Genomic DNA, 17199 nt, shown 5'->3' with positions numbered 1-17199 from the left:
CCTCAACACTGGGGCCCCACAAGGGTGCGTTCTGAGCTCTCTCCTGTACTCCCTGTTCACCCACGACTGCATGGCCATGCACGCCTCCAACTCAATCATCAAGTTTGCAGACGACACTACAGTGGTAGGCTTGATTACCAACAACGATGAGACGGCCTACAGGGAGGAGGTGAGGGCCTTCTTTTTTATTTATTTTATTTTTTTATTTCACCTTTATTTAACCAGGTAGGCTAGTTGAGAACAAGTTCTCATTTGCAACTGCGACCTGGCCAAGATAAAGCATAGCAGTGTGAACAGACAACACAGAGTTACACATGGAGTAAACAATTAGCAAGTCAATAACACAGTAGAAAAAAATGGGCAGTCTATATACAATGTGTGCAAAAGGCATGAGGAGGTAGGCGAATAATACAATTTTGCAGATTAACACTGGAGTGATAAATGATCAGATGGGCATGTACAGGTAGAGATATTGGTGTGCAAAAGAGCAGAAAAGTAAATAAATAAAAACAGTATAAAAACAGTATGGGAATTAGGTAGGTGAAAAAGGGTGAGCTATTTACCTATAGACTATGTACAGCTGCAGCGATCGGTTAGCTGCTCGGATAGCTGATGTTTGAAGTTGGAGAGGGAGATAAAAGTCTCCAACTTCAGCGATTTTTGCAATTCGTTCCAGTCACAGGCAGCAGAGTACTGGAACGAAAGGCGGCCAAATGAGGTGTTGGCTTTAGGGATGATCAGTGAGATACACCTGCTGGAGCGCGTGCTACGGATGGGTGTTGCCATCGTGACCAGTGAACTGAGATAAGGCGGAGCTTTACCTAGCATGGACTTGTAGATGACCTGGAGCCAGTGGGTCTGGCGACGAATATGTAGTGAGGGCCAGCCGACTAGAGCATACAAGTCGCAGTGGTGGGTGGTATAAGGTGCTTTAGTGACAAAACGGATGGCACTGTGATAGACTGCATCCAGTTTGCTGAGTAGAGTGTTGGAAGCCATTTTGTAGATGACATCGCCGAAGTCGAGGATCGGTAGGATAGTCAGTTTTACTAGGGTAAGCTTGGCAGCGTGAGTGAAGGAGGCTTTGTTGCGGAATAGAAAGCCGACTCTGGATTTGATTTTTGATTGGAGATGTTTGATGTGAGTCTGGAAGGAGAGTTTGCAGTCTAGCCAGACACCTAGGTACTTATAGATGTCCACATATTCAAGGTTGGAACCATCCAGGGTGGTGATGCTAGTCAGGCATGCGGGTGCAGGCAGCGATCGGTTGAAAAGCATGCATTTGGTTTTACTCGCGTTTAAGAGCAGTTGGAGGCCACGGAAGGAGTGCTGTATGGCATTGAAGCTCGTTTGGAGGTTTGATAGCACAGTGTCCAATGACGGGCCGAAAGTATATAGAATGGTGTCGTCTGCGTAGAGGTGGATCAGGGAATCGCCCGCAGCAAGAGCAACATCATTGATATATACAGAGAAAAGAGTCGGCCCGAGAATTGAACCCTGTGGCACCCCCATAGAGACTGCCAGAGGACCGGACAGCATGCCCTCTGATTTGACACACTGAACTCTGTCTGCAAAGTAATTGGTGAACCAGGCAAGGCAGTCATCCGAAAAACCGAGGCTGTTGAGTCTGCCGATAAGAATTTGGTGATTGACAGAGTCGAAAGCCTTGGCGAGGTCGATGAAGACGGCTGCACAGTACTGTCTTTTATCGATAGCGGTTATGATATCATTTAGTACCTTGAGTGTGGCTGAGGTGCACCCGTGACCGGCTCGGAAACCAGATTGCACAGCGGAGAAGGTACGGTGGGATTCGAGATGGTCAGTGACCTGTTTGTTGACTTGACTCTGAGTGTGGTGTCAGGAAAATAACCTGACACTCAACGTCAACAAAACAAAGGAGATGATCGTGGACTTCAGGAAACAGCAGAGGGAGCACCCCCCTATCCACATCGACGGGACAGTAGTGGAGAGGGTAGTAAGTTTTAATTTCCTCGGCGTACACATCACGGACAAACTGAATTGGTCCACCACAGACAGCGTGGTGAAGAAGGCGCAGCAGCGCCTCTTCAACCTCAGGAGGCTGAAGAAATTTGGCTTGTCACCAAAAGCACTCACAAACTTTTACAGATGCACAATCGAGAGCATCCTGTCAGGCTGTATCAGCGCCTGGTATGGCAACTGCTCCGCCTACAACCATAAGGCTCTCCAGAGGGTAGTGAGGTCTGCACAACGCATCACCAGGGGCAAACTACCTGCCCTCCAGGACACTTACACCACCCGATGTCACAGGAAGGCCATAAAGATCATCAAGGACAACATCCACCCGAGCCACTGCCTGTTCACCCTGCTATCATCCAGAAGGCGAGGTCAGTACAGGTGCATCAAAGCAGGGGCCGAGAGACTGAAAAACAGCTTCTATCTCAAGGCCATCAGACTGTTAAAAAGCCACCACTAACATTGAGTGGCTGCTGCCAACATACTGACTCGACTCCAGCCACTTTAATAATGGAAAAATTGATGTAAAAAATGTATCACTAGCCACTTCAAACAATGCCATTTAATATAATGTTTACATACCCTGCATTACTCATCTCATATGTATATACTGTACTCTATACCACCTACTGCATCTTGCCATCTTTATGTAATACATGTATCACTAGCCACTTTAAACAATGCCACTTTTATATGTTTACATACCCTACATTGCTCATACTCGATACCATCTACTGCATCTTGCCTATTGCCGTTCTGTACCATCACTCGTTCATATATCTTTATATACATATTCTTCATCCCTTTACACTTGTGTGTGTATAAGGTAGTTGTTGGGAAATTGTTAGGTTAGATTACTCGTTGGTTATTACAGCATTGTCGGAACTAGAAGCACAAGCATTTCGCTACACTCACATTAACATCTGCTAACACTGTGTATGTGACAAATATAAGTTGATTTGATTTGATTTTAAGCTTGAATGAACTTGCTTGGTGCAATGGAGCCAATTGAATAGTCCCAAATAGAAGCAAACGCAGGCTCAATAAAACGCTCAAAGTGTTTGATAAAAAATATTGACCATTTGAGCCCAGGTCTTGTGGACCAAATCCCACCATAACAGTGATTTGTAAAGGCCTCTAGGGGTCTACCCCCTAGAGGCCTTTACATTGACTCTTGGGTACTACATTGATATTGACTACTGCGTTGTTGGTTTTAGAGCTTGCAAGAAAGGCATTTTGCATGTGACCTTAAAACTTGAAACTGGGTCGAAGACAAATTCCCTAGAGAATCCATCTAACGTGAAATCAGTGGTACGGTGACACTAAGTATGTAATGAATATAGCTTACCTGTGTGTGTTTTGTAACTGGAACTGAGACCAGTCAGTGGGCATGCCCGATTATCCCAGCTAGTACATTTGGTTCCTTGGAAGTTGTGGGAATGTATGTTTTTGGTTCCCCATTGATTCTGGGCACAAAGCCATACGTTTCCTCACCAGTATAAAGGAAAAAATGTTTAACATTCTGAGAACAGAAGTGAACATTTCACCTTTTCTAGGAACATAGATTTTTAGGTTTCAGGGACGTTCTGAGAATATTTTACTATGGTTTTATTAACGTTCTGAGAATGAAAATTGTAGGTTATTTGAAGGTAATTAAATAACACTTCTAGCTTAGTTTAACTGTGTTGAACACCAAGCACAGATAGGACACATGGGAATTAATTTGCTTAGACAATAATCATGCAATCACATTTATTTGTTATTGTGGCACGGCATCAGTAGGGTCAAACCTATGATCTTTTGTTCTCTATCCACAGACTTAGTCCACTGTGCCACCAGGGTGGAACTAGCATCCCATGTTATTATTATTATTTTTTACTCAAAACAAAGCTGTTCATTTTAGTCTATTCAAACAGACCCAATTTCAAAAGAAACAAGCACTCATTAAGAACACACCTGACCACACGTTTTGTTGATGCTGAGAACGGAAATTTTAAAATTTTAAATAACATTCTTAGAGCGTTCTCTGAACGTTACTAAAGTGTTCTTGTGGTTTTCTTAAAGTTCTCAGAACAATTTGAGAACATGACTTTAAAAAGAGCCATGAAATATCCCACAGAAAAACGTTATTTCTTTGTCAAACCAGTTGGAGAACGTTCCTAGAACATTACCAAAACTGAATTTAAATGTAACCATGTTTGAACTTTTAGGAAAAGTAAAGTAAGAAAGTACTTGTTTTTTTGTGAAGTTCGTTAAATGTGCTGAGAATGTTCCAAAGCCAAGCAACTATCCTGCACCATTCCTAGAAAGCTGTGGGAAGGTTTATGCAAAATAACCATAGGACAACCATGCTCTCCCCAAGCTCTAAGAAACATATGGTTCTCAGAACGTTATGTGCTTGCTGGGGTGTGTATGTGAAAATGTGGATGAGGGTGAACACGTCTGTGTGTGTGTTGGTGTGTGGTATGAATGAATCAGGGAGACTCAGTGCGCACACAGTGCCTCTTCCGCCTCCTCCATCGTGACGTGCAAGAAAACCCCACAAGCATGCTACAAAAACCATCCAATGCAGACACTATATAGAAAGATAGCAATACAGAGAAAGAAATTTCAAGCAAAAAACATAGACTAACTTGTGGAGGTGACCTGACTGACTCTTGTGTTTGCCTGAAGTTTAACTTGTTAGTTAAAATTTAAAAGGATGAACACATAGTTGTGATTCAGAAGTAATGAAACACACAGTAGTAATGGGGAGTATAGTGGGAGGGATAAAGGAAGGGAGGGAGGTATAATTACAGTGAGAGGCAAAAGAGAGAGTGGTGAGAGTGAGAGGCACTCTAACCCTGCCCACATCGACAAAGCCATTCAACTCCGATATAGTGAGCTCTCTGAGGCTTCTCCAGTGCTGTGCATATCAGCAGGACAGGACACCACCACACTTCTTTTTGCAAGGACTAAACTAGAGTGCACACTCTCCCAAACACTTCATTTTTACAAAGACTGGACAAGATATTCTGTTTTTATACAGTAAACCTTATTTTACCAACTGGACAAAACAAGAGGAATGGTTTTACAAAGCAGAGAGCTTGCTTTTCTGGAATTGACAGGAGAAGTGGTTTATGAGGACTGGAGCAAAGACCTGGTTTGTGAGGACCAAGTAAAGATAGTAGTGGGGTAAAGTGCTTAAGTAATACAGGGGCATTGCCTGGTCTCAAATCTCTACTTTCCAACATCCAACTATTGGAAGCTAGCAGCACCTCACTCAGAGAAGGATTGTACTTTCTCAAACTTGTTATTTTTGTCTCCCACACAAGTGCTTTGTTGGTGTCGGTGAAACCCCATCAACACCTTGTGAATCGGGAGAGATAAGGTGAGGAGAGCTGTCCAGTGTGCTGCTGTCCTCTACTCACCCTTCTCCAAATATTGTGTGCACGTGTGTGAGTCGGCATTCTGTGGCACAGGATGCCCTTGTTAGCTGCGTTTGCCGGGGTGCTGGCGTTGCTTCTCGCCAGGCTTCAGACAGGATGTGGATCCCCTACTTTGGCTGGACCTCTGGCAGCTGTGGATGTGGCCATGCCAGAGCAGGGGCTGGTGGAGGAGACCCAGGTGACCAACTGTCCGTCCTGTGTGCTGGCCCAGATGATGAGGGGTTATGACCCGGTCCCTCCTGGATTTGAATCAGCATCTGAATCTGTGGCTCGGACTTCGGGCCAAACGGACATGGTGGAAGCGGTGAAGCGGCACATCCTCAACATGCTCCACCTGAGTGCACGGCCCAACGTCACGCACCCGGTGCCACGTGCTGCCCTGCTCAACGCCATCAAGAAACTACACGTTGGCCGTGTGGGTGAGGACGGCAGGGTGGATTTCCAGGAGGAGGGACCGGGGGGTGCTGGCGGCTCGCTGCCCGAGCCGCCCTCCGAAATCATTACCTTTGCCGAGCCAGGTGAGTCAGCGATTTTGTGTGCCTCTGTATGTTTGTTTGGTTAGCAGTTACAGTAATAACATCAATTACTTTCTTGATTTGTTTGATTAATTTAAAGAAGCACCACTCAGCACCATTAATCCTTTGTTATAGTACCTAAAAGTACTCACTGTTATCACCTGATAAATATCAGGTAAACCCGTGGAAACTGTTGTTTAAAAGGGCAGTGCAGTCCCAAAAATGTTCAATCTTTTAAAATAATATTTTCACACTATGAGGTTGAAATAACACCCTGAAATTGTGAAAATTATGATAAAACCCTTTTAGTTTTAAGAGCCTTAAAAAAAACTCCTGGAATTTCAGCCTGTTTAGGTGGGATGGAATTTTTCACAATCTGATCTGATTATTCTGACCAATGACCAGTCATCTTTTATTTGCATATGCATCCTCCTACTTTGAAGGTCGAAGCTGGGTAGGCTCTAGAGTCTAGACGATCCTATCGACTTATCAGTGCTGTGTATGTAAATATATTTACATTTGTATCATCACGATCAAACTGAGCATTTCCAATGGCAAAAGGAGGCTCGTGGAAATAAATGATTAAAATATAAATTTGAATTTGTTTTCATGAAATAAACACACCGTGATGTATTAGATATACAGTGGTGATTTAAAAATGTAATTAAAAGTATGCAAGCGGGCAATTAAATAACGTGCTACCTGCATGTGTAAAATGTGTGTGCCTGGGTTTGGGTCTGTTTCAAAATTGATGTGTGTCTGTGGTGCTTAAGGCTTTCTCTTCGAACTTGTAGTCAACACGGCTTAGATTAAACTATTGACGTCCCTTTGCAATTTCTTCGTTCGGGGGTTATGCGCACCGACTACCCACGTGCCTTGGCATCCTTAGCTAGCACGAGTTCCCCACGCTTAAGCGAGTGTCGAATGCGGCTTTTGACTCAAAATTATTTCAGTGTGTACTCAGCTACTAGAAAGCACTTAAGGATTTTGCAAAATATGTTTGCCAGGTCATCATTGGAAATAAGAATTTGTTCTTAGCCGGCTTACCGGGTTAAATAAAGGTTACATGAAATGTTGGTATGAGATTAAGAACAAGGAATTGTAAATTATGTGACATGCTAGATGTGTATAAATGTAGTTCAAGATGGACTATAATTCATGACTAAATTATTATTCTCTCAAATGCTCAATAAACTGTGTGTTAGTGAGTGTGTCAATAACCATGAGTATTAGTGTGTGCATGCATCTGCCTGTTCCTCCATCCTCCTCTCTTGGAGTTAGTGTGTATGTGTGCGGGCACATCAATGGTAACAATTCATTTCTCCATAGCCATATCCAGGAAAATCATATACATTTCTCTGCTGTAGGTCTTGTCAATTTAAACAGGGTAGCGAATTCGGTCACACTTTGTTGGTCTTGCCGATTTAAACATGGTAGTGACTTGGGTCACACTTTATTTGTATAGTCCCATATAGATGATCTACAGATGGTCAATCTATCAGCAAACAATCTGTTGATAAGCAACTGCTTGCTAGGGTTCGGTTTAAAACAAGGATTGCGGCAAGGGTTGAGGTTAGGGCTATGGTTAGGGTATGCATATTTTTTTTTAAATATCAATATCAAATCATTTCTGGGTTACAATTAAGTACCTTACTGTAATAGATTTCCATTCAAATTAAAATTACTTTTGCCCAAAAAAATAATTATCTTGCAAGAATTTAGCTTGGAGTGCTCTGAGTTGGGGGGAGGACCTGAAAACTATCTGTTATTGGCAGAGGTTTGGAACTTTCTTTGTTATTGGTCTATTAACCAATGTACCGCATACTGCTTGATTGAATCGCCTGGTAATTGTGTGTATAAAAAAACCTGGGCTGTTGGCTGTGGGAATTCTTAGGCAGGGAGTTTGCAAGGAATCAATTGTCTGGCAGTCGGGGGAAAATCGGCCTTAAAGCTACTGTCGTCCTACCAACGCTACCACAAGATCAGTCTCTGAATGAGACCTAACCCAGTTTAGTTTATACCCAGCGTTTGGTTAGTGAAGTCTAGTGGCACTTTGTATCGATACAGAAAACTTCACAGTACAACTGTATCCTAATGTATGACGAAAGAAGTGATGGATAAGAGTTTAAGTGTTGTAACTTCAGCGCGTAGGAACTGAAAGTAGACACGTTTTTGCATTTTAGGCCTAGGTTTTCAGAATTTTACAACAGCGGGTCAACCACTTGATTGAAATACGTCAACCACGTTCACATCTACAGTTGGGAATTTTCATATGCAGGTGTGAAGTGGATGAATCAGAGATGAGATCAGACAACGATGCGAAAACAACAATAGGAGAGTTTTAATACAATGCATCGGAACTACAACATGTATCCCCTCCACGTGCAACAGTGTGCTCTCATGCGCTGCACGCCACCGCAACGAGGCGGATGCTCTGATTCTGGAGGCTCTCCTGATTGCAGGCTGGCCATCGTGTATGGCAGCAGAGCGGCGCAACCAGCATGTGACAAGCACATTCTTCTCCTGCTTGTTTGCTTACATAATTGTGCATAATGGCTTGGTGCTTTAAATAACCACCCTTTTGTATGAACCTTGGATAAAAAAAAGTGCCGGTGAAATTAGGGGGGCATTAACGATGCGCCGGAGGGGGTGTCGAAGGGCCCGACCGACATACCTGCGGGGTTTCTAACCGTACATAATCACTTCATTCATCCAAATATGGGGCCAAATAATTACTGTGGAGGCTATAAGTGGATATGGGGATCGGGGAGAGAGAGAGAGAGACAGAGAGAGAGAGAGGATAGAGAGGGAGAAAAAGAGAGAGAATAAAGAGAAAGAGAAAAAGAGGCCGACCAAGAGAGAGAGGGAGAGGACCAAAATAGTGAGAAGGGAGGGGACAGAGAGAGAGAGAGGCGCCTGCCACCTCTCACAGCAATCAGCACTACTGTCTTCTCTGAATGAATGGTCAGGAACCAATAACACATCGTTAATGACATTCCTGTAGTGGCGATGGTCTTTCCTCACCGACTGAGATTTCTTGGAAGATGAAGATGCTTTTCTTTTTTTATCTGCTGCGCTATCTAGACAAATTTATTTAGAGGCGCTTCGCTTTCAAGCTTTTCTATTCTCCCTGTTTTGTTTGTTCATTCATTCATTACAAGTAAAACGAAAAAGAGATAGGGAGCCTTGCTAGGGAGGGACGGATTTCTGTTGTCGAAAAAGTATAAATACATGTAGTGTTGTTTGGTTTTACTGTATATGCATATCCATATCCATAAGAGATATGAGTTGCTCCCTTTTCAGTACAAAAGCCCCCAAAGCACTCCCAAAAAATGTACAACTCTGACTGTTTTGGTGGTGACTGTGCTTTATTTGGTTCGCTAAAGTATTTGTCCTATTTTCCGTGATAATTTTGGTGCGATTCCCAGGACACCGCTGAGAACCAGCTATGCACGAAAATTCCTCAAATGGTCTTAGAACACATTCAGTTTTACTGGTCAGGAAACGCATGGCTTTGTTCCTAGAACCAATGTGAAACCAAAAACGAACGTTCCCACAACTTTCAAGGAACCAAACGTGGTAGCTATAGACATTTTTGAGTGTACATTTTTAAAACGTGTTTAAAAACTAGAGGGTTAAAATAACACTGTGTGTGTTAAAAGTATTGAACACTAATAGTTATAACATTACAGATGATTAACCACTTTTGCTGTGCAGATCCCCATGCACATTTTTGAAGTGTTATCTTATACTGGACATTGGAAGTGCTACAGGAGAGGGTTGAACTTGAATTTAGTCAGATGTAATGGAGGAATTCTATATGTGGGCACAATTGAATTTAGTCCAGGACAAAGTATCCATTGTTGTGGTCACCTAAAGATTATTTATCTGTTGTTATTCCATGTCATGATCTGAGGGGTATACTTCTTCGTGGGATAGAGGAGTTAGCGAGCTAACTTTGGTAAATTCTGAGTTCAACTTGGGATAACCGTTGACACCAAGGTTTCTCACCTTTTACCCATGCAGGTACATTTCTATGGCAAGAAATCCTTCAGCTTTAACCTGCTCCTGGGCAGGCTAACTCCACTTTATCCTGAATGAAGTGTCTGAGTTGTGCCTCTTTCCAGCGTTGTGCCTTTTTCCTTAAAATAGGTATGCAATGTGAGATGGGCTGGCAAATGGGCATGTGTGTTGGGATGTGTGTTGTTAAGTGACGGGTTGCACATGGTTGAACTTCGTCTCAATTGCAGCATGGTGACAGTGGAGAGAGACTTCTCAGTAGCTCTCCGTAGACAGGCCACCACTCCTGGGTCCATTTTAAAATGTAGGCCTAAACAAGCGTTTCTTATTGGACAAGTTCAGGAAGTTACCTCTTCCTTTCAAAAAATGTTCTCCCTACTGGACTTGACCCAGGACTGTGGCGTGTAAACAACCCACAAAGGCCCTCTCAATCCTGCAGGACTCAGAGAGATTAAAGAAGACAGTTTGTGTTGTGGGTTAGAATGTCCTACACGCTCTGATTAACTCAAGTTTGTTTGAGAGTATGAGATTAAAAGGGGATCTGTTTTAGAAATAACACTTTATAAGAGCTTTCATGAATAAGGATGAGTGTATTAGTATTTATTTGAAAACATTTATTTTCAAATTCATAAGTTTGTATAACATTTATTATAATAGATTTTGTAAGCGTTTAAGCGTGAACAATAGCCATATCAGACAATAAATATGTCCAATTGGTGTCCATGAAGCTGTCCTAATATGGACACCATACACATGTCCAATCACTGCATCTCCAGGACCCTAAACCTACCGTTTATTCATGAAAGTAACTAGGCGGTTATTATAAAGTGTAACCAGGCTCACAACAACCCTCTCATAGCCCATTGCTTTCCAAAGTAAACAGATGCCAAAGTGACTGGGGAAGATACTTCCGAGCCCACCTAATCAGACATGACAGACCTTGAACAAATACAGTCTTGTACAGAGTATGGAGTTTGGATAGAATGGAGTGTCCACTGTCAATAGCATGCATAATACACTATATATACAAAAGTATGTGGACATCCCTTCAAATAAGTGGTTTTGGCTATTTCAGCCATACCCGTTGCTGACTGGTGTATAAAATCGAGCACACAGCCATGCAATCTCCATAGACAAACATTGGCATTAGAATGACCTTAAAGAGGAGCTCAGTGACTTTCAATGTGGAACCATCATAGGATGCCAACTTTACAACAAGTCAGTTAGTCAAATTTCTGCCCTACTAGAGCGGCCCTGTTCAACTGTAAGTGCTGTTATTGGGAAGTGGAAATGTATTAGAGCAACTACAGCTCAGCCACAAAGTGGTAGGCCACGCAAGCTCACAGAACAGGACCACCGAGTGCTGAAGGGCATAAAAATCATCTGTCCTCGGTGTTCCAAACTGCCTCTGGAACCATCCAGCCCCCCAAAAAACAAAAAAAAACTATTAGTCGGGAGCTTCATGAAATGGATTTCTATGGCCGACTAGCCACATACAAGCCTAACATCACGATGTGCAATGCCAAATGTTGACTGGAGTGGTGTAAAGATCGCCACCATTAGACTCTGGTGCAGTGAAAACCTATTCTCTGGAGGGATCAATCACACTTCACCATCTGGTAGTCCGACGGACGAATCTGGGTATGGCGGATGCCAGGAGAACGCTACCTGCCCCAATACATAATGCCAGCTGTAAAGTTTTGTGGAGGAGGAATAATGGTCTGGGGCTGTTTTTCATGGTTCTGGCTTGGCACCTTAGTTCCAGTGAAGAGAAATCTTAACGCTAAAGCGTACAACGTCAACAAAACAAAGGAGATGATCGTGGACTTCAGGAAACAGTAGAGGGAGCACCCCTCTATTAACATCGACGGGACTGCAGTGGAGAAGGTGAAAAGCTTCAAGTTCCTTGGTGTACACATCACTGACAAATTGAAATGGACCACCCACACAGACAGAGCAACAGAGCCTCTTCAACGTCAGGAGGCTAATGAAATTTGGCTTGTCACCTAAAACCCTCACAAACTTTTACAGATGCAAACTACCCGCCCTCTAGGACACCTACAGCACCCGATGTCACAGGAAGGCCAAAAAGATCATCAAGGACATCAACCACCTGAGCCACTGCCTCTTCACCCCACTATCAGCCAGAAGACGAGGTCAGTACAGGTGCATCAAAGCTGGGACCGAGAGGCTGAAAAACATCTTCTATCTCAAGGCCATCAGACTGTTAAACAGCCATCACAAGCACAATAGAGGCTGCTGCCTATAGACATAGACTAGAGAACACTGGCCACTTTAAGGAATGGAACACTAGTCACTTTAATAATGTTTACATATCTGGCATTACTCATCTCATATGTATATACTGTATTCTATACTATTCTACAGTATCTTAGTCGCTTAATAATGTTTACATATCTTGCATGAATCATTTCATATGTATATACTGTATTCTATACTATTATACGGTATCTTAGTTACTTAATGTTTACACATCTGGCATTACTCATCTCATATGTATATACTGTATTCTATACTATTATACGGTATCTTAGTTCGTTCTGCTCTGACATCGCTCGTCCATATGTATATAGTCTCAATTGATTCATACTTAGATTTGTGTGTATTGGGTATAGATTGTGTAAGTTGTTAGATGTTACTTGTTAGATATTACTGCACTGTCGGAGCTAGAAGCACAAGCATTTCACTACACCCAAAATAACATCTGCTAATCACGTGTATGTGACCAATAAAATATTATTTGATTTGATTTACAATGTCATTGTAGACAATGTTGTGCTTCCAACTTTGTGGCAACAGTTTGGGGAAGGTCCTTTCCTGTTTCCTGTGCACAAAGTGAGTTCCATACAGAAATGGTTTGTGGAGATCGGTGTGGAAGAACTTGTCTGGCCTGCACACAGGCATGGCCTAAACCCCATCAAACACCTTTGGGATGAATTGGAATGCTGACTGCGACCAGGCCTAATCACCAAACATCAGTGCCCAACCTCACTAATGCTCTTGTGGCTGAATGGAAGCAAGTCCCCGCAGCAATGTTCCAACATCTAGTGGAACGAGTGGAGGCTGTTATAGCAGCAGGCATGGCCTAAACCCCATCAAACACCTTTGGGATGAATTGGAATGCTGACTCTTGTGGCTGAATGGAAGCAAGTCCCCGCAGCAATGTTCCAACATCTAGTGGAACGAGTGGAGGCTGTTATAGCAGCAGGCATGGCCTAAACCCCATCAAACACCTTTGGGATGAATTGGAATGCTGACTGCGACCAGGCCTAATCACCAAACATCAGTGCCCAACCTCACTAATGCTCTTGTGGCTGAATGGAAGCAAGTCCCCGCAGCAATGTTCCAACATCTAGTGGAACGAGTGGAGGCTGTTATAGCAGCAGGCATGGCCTAAACCCCATCAAACACCTTTGTGGCTGAATGGAAGCAAGTCCCCGCAGCAATGTTCCAACATCTAGTGGAACGAGTGGAGGCTGTTATAGAGATGTTCGATGAGGAGGTGTCCACATACCTTTTTTTGGTCATATAGTGTATCTCTCCTTTAGCCCAAAGCTCTATTTAATACACAGAGTAAGGAAGAGGCTATACGGCTTTTAACTCTGGTGTTGCTCTTAAGCCAAAAGGGGTTCCCTAAAAGGACAGAAATATTTTTCAGAAATTACATTATTGGACAGAAAGGGGCACAGCTCCAGTCATCATTTCTGTACAGCCTTTTTTCAACATACTAATTTGTTTTTAGCAGAGCCCCAAAAACATGTATGTGTTGCCTAACCAAAATGACTGTGAACATTTGAAGCATTGCTCTCATTGTGATGACTAAATGCCCTATTCCCTTTCCTGCTCTAGGAAACTCTCCATCTGCCATGACCTTTGACATTTCCAAGGAGGGCAGCGAGCTCTCGGTGGTGGAGCAGGCCAACGTGTGGCTCTTCCTGAAGCTGGCCAAGGGGAAAGGGCGGGGCAAGGGAAAAGTGAACATCCAGCTTCTGCAGCGCCGCCGGCAGAAGCCGAAAGCTCCAGGCTCTGCCACCACCTCCACCGAGACCCAGGGCGAGGAGGAGGAGTTGGTGTCAGAGAAGATGGTGGACACACGGCGCAGCGGCTGGCATACTCTCCCCGTGCCACGCAGCATCCAGTCCCTGCTGGATACCGGTGGCAGAGTCCTGGACCTGCGAGTCTCCTGCCCACTGTGCACCGAGGTGGGTGCCAAACCCGTCTTGGTCCCCACCGAGGACGAGCAACCGGAACGGGAGAGGGAACAGTCCCACCGGCCGTTCCTCATGGTCGTACTGCGGCCTGGCGAGGAGGAACACGCTCACCGCCGTGCCAAACGAGGCCTGGAGTGCGACGACAAGATGCACATGTGCTGCAAGAGGCAGTTCTATGTCAACTTCAAGGACATCGGCTGGAACGACTGGATCATCGCGCCGCCAGGCTACCACGCCAACTACTGCGAGGGTGACTGCCCCAGCCATGTAGCCAGCATCACTGGTTCCTCGCTGTCCTTTCACTCCACTGTCATTAACCACTACCGCATGCGGGGCTATGCGCCCTTCCAAAACATCAAGTCATGCTGCGTGCCCACGCGACTACGCGCCATGTCCATGCTCTACTACAACGAGGAGCAGAAGATCATCAAGAAGGACATCCAGAACATGATCGTGGATGAGTGCGGCTGCTCGTAAGAGACAGTACAGAGCAGTAAAATACTCATCCATAATAAGAAGGCACCATTGATATGATGGACATAATATAACTGGTATGATGGACAATACATTTTTGGGGAGTTCTTTGACTGATCTGTCTGTTTTGTCTTATTATCTGACAGGGTATCGTTAAATCGGAATAGTCTCTGTGGCACTTTCAGATAAAAAAGAGATACATCATATATTTTTGTTAAATGGAGACAGAGTGAGACTACTTATCACTGTTTATGCGCAATGTGATTCCTGCTTCTCTGCACTGCAATGAACATGGAACAGTTCCCTGAAAAAAAACTATGCAACTGATGAAGTATTACGATGTGTTGTATTTTTGTTAATGTTTCTTTATATGTGTTTTGTTTCTTAATTGTATACAAAGTAGACTTTTTTTAATACTTTTTTTCTCCAAATGTGTGTCTGTGTTTCAAATGTTTGTATTGTTATTGTTGAGAGATACTTGAAAGACATAGGTTTGACCAGCTACTGGAGCCAAACACTAATATAATTATTAATAGGGTTTATTATTCTAATTATTATTATTGTTATTCATTTCTGAACTACTTTGTCTTTGTACATAAAAATAATGAATGTTGAAATTTGCACTATACCAACATTCTTGCCAGCTTGATCACATTGACGGTAACTGGCATTTGGGCCTGCATGAAGAGATACTGCAGGTGGTGGTTAGAGTGGTTAGAGCGTTGGGCCAGTAACTGAAAGGTTGCTGGATTGAATCTCTGAGCTGACAAGGTTCTGTCCCTGAACAAGGCAGTTAACCTGCTGTTCCCTGGTTGGCTGTCATTGTAAATAAGAATTTGTTCTCAACTGACTTACGTAGTTAAATAAAGGTTACATTTAAAAAACTATTTTTTAAAGAGAAGACTATACACAAGACACATTTAACACATAAACAGCACATACTATAGCTACGGATAGTCTCTCAATCAAAGTAAGGCCAAAGATGGGAGCAGCATTAGCTTTCAATACGATTAATTTACCAGAAGGACATTCTCTACTAAAGCATCTTGATTAATCTTCCTAACAACAAAGAAAAAAAAACACTTTGACCAATCTATGAAAATTATGAAACACTTCAAAGAGTCTGAAAATGTCTTCCAATGGTTAAATCAATTTGGTATGACTTTTTTCCTGCTTCTTTTGTCCAACACTTATTTCAAACTGAAATTGGAGAGCAGTGGTGTTCCAAACATATGAAATATATGATGATATTTATAACATTACATGTGTTATAAATGACAAACATACAAAGGTCAGGGAATGTGTTTGAGAGAAGAGAAGACACTGAAACAACACATTTAGACAACTTTACATACTCTTGAGTTACTGAAAATGATTTTGCTCTGTTGTACAAATCAGAACTGTTGCTTATGGATATTTTTTTATATAATTTATTTGGCAGCAATTTTTTGCTTCATCATTAAACACAATGCGTTATACTATTTCTGTCATGTTTTGTTTCAGTTATCGGTAACACTTTACTTAATGCGTCCAGGTTTTCACAATGGTTGAAACTTCGTCCAGTCAACGCTTACTCCAAATCCAATGCTTTTAAATTTATGATGGGGGGAAAAGGTAGAAAATGTGAAAAATGACGCAAAAAGTCCAGCAGGCTGTCTTAGACACATGGACATAAAGTGGCTACTGTGGAGTCAACACCAGCAGGGAATGCAACCCCAGCGAGGGACAAACTAGCCCTGCCACAAAGCTGGTTGGCTGGATGCGTGTGAGTGACATTGAGCTGCAGTTGCAGGGCGATGTCTGACCATAAACAAGGCGAGCAGCAAACATTCCACAGGCTTCAAGGGCAAGAGACGTGAGTGCTTGCTGATAACCCCTTATAAGATGCCAAGGAGGAGGACGATTGGAGTGATTTGGCAAGCAGGCCTCAGAGGAGTGCTATCTCGTGGCCCTAAAGATGGCTCAGGGACCCTTGTTGGCACGTGCTTGTTTTTCAGATCCCTGGCTTGAAATATCCTGGGAGGGAATGTATGTAATGATGCTAAGGCTAACAGGAGTTCCAATAAAAAAATAGCTTGAAGTAATTGTCCAGTGTTTCCAGATTTCTATGAAACATGACCTATAATTAATTACAATATCAGTGAAATAGTTTTCCTTTCCTATTCTGTGTTGGAATGGTGTGTATACTCCACCAGCAGAATGGTGTCGGTAAGCAGACCCGCGAGCAATTGCGTCCCCTCATGATGAGTTCAGATTTTTTGTGATACAGAGTTTAATGACTGATAAGAGAAAAAATTAGGATGGATCAACAACATTGTAGTTACTCCACAATACTTTCTAAAAGAAGAAAGCCTGTACAGAATAACAAATATTCCATCCTTCTTGCAATAAAGGCACAAAAGTAAATCTGCAAAAGATTTGGCAAAGCAATGAACGTTATGGGTCAAATCCAACACAACACATTCTGAGTACCACTCTTAGGGATCATGTTATGGGTATGCCTATTATCGGCAACGACTGGGAGTTATTTATGAT

General features: G+C 42.9%; 1 protein-coding gene across 1 annotated transcript; it reads left to right on the top strand.

The window, feature by feature from the left end:
* The first annotated feature begins 4854 nt into the window (after window positions 1–4854).
* On the top strand, window positions 4855–16715 carry LOC118402291 (inhibin beta A chain-like). Its single transcript, XM_035800372.1, has 2 exons — window positions 4855–5941; window positions 13829–16715. Exons 1-2 carry the CDS (start codon window positions 5458–5460, stop codon window positions 14665–14667), a joined length of 1323 nt encoding a protein of 440 aa, XP_035656265.1. The 5' UTR covers window positions 4855–5457; the 3' UTR covers window positions 14668–16715.
* The last annotated feature ends 484 nt before the right edge of the window (window positions 16716–17199 follow it).

Source organism: Oncorhynchus keta, chromosome 23 (assembly GCF_023373465.1).
Source record: "Oncorhynchus keta strain PuntledgeMale-10-30-2019 chromosome 23, Oket_V2, whole genome shotgun sequence".
NCBI classification, from domain to species: domain Eukaryota; kingdom Metazoa; phylum Chordata; class Actinopteri; order Salmoniformes; family Salmonidae; genus Oncorhynchus; species Oncorhynchus keta.
The sequence above is the reverse complement of the archived record's forward strand: the minus strand, read 5'-3'. Positions and strand labels throughout refer to the sequence as shown.

What these genes read in the sequence shown, in the direction of transcription:
- LOC118402291 (XM_035800372.1), top strand. Translation starts at nt 5,458, where the DNA reads ATGCCCTTGTTAGCTGCGTTTGCCGGGGTGCTGGCGTTGCTTCTCGCC. An exon ending in CATTACCTTTGCCGAGCCAG is followed by an intron (nt 5,942 to 13,828) that starts GTGAGTCAGCGA and finishes TTCCTGCTCTAG; the next exon opens with GAAACTCTCCATCTGCCATG.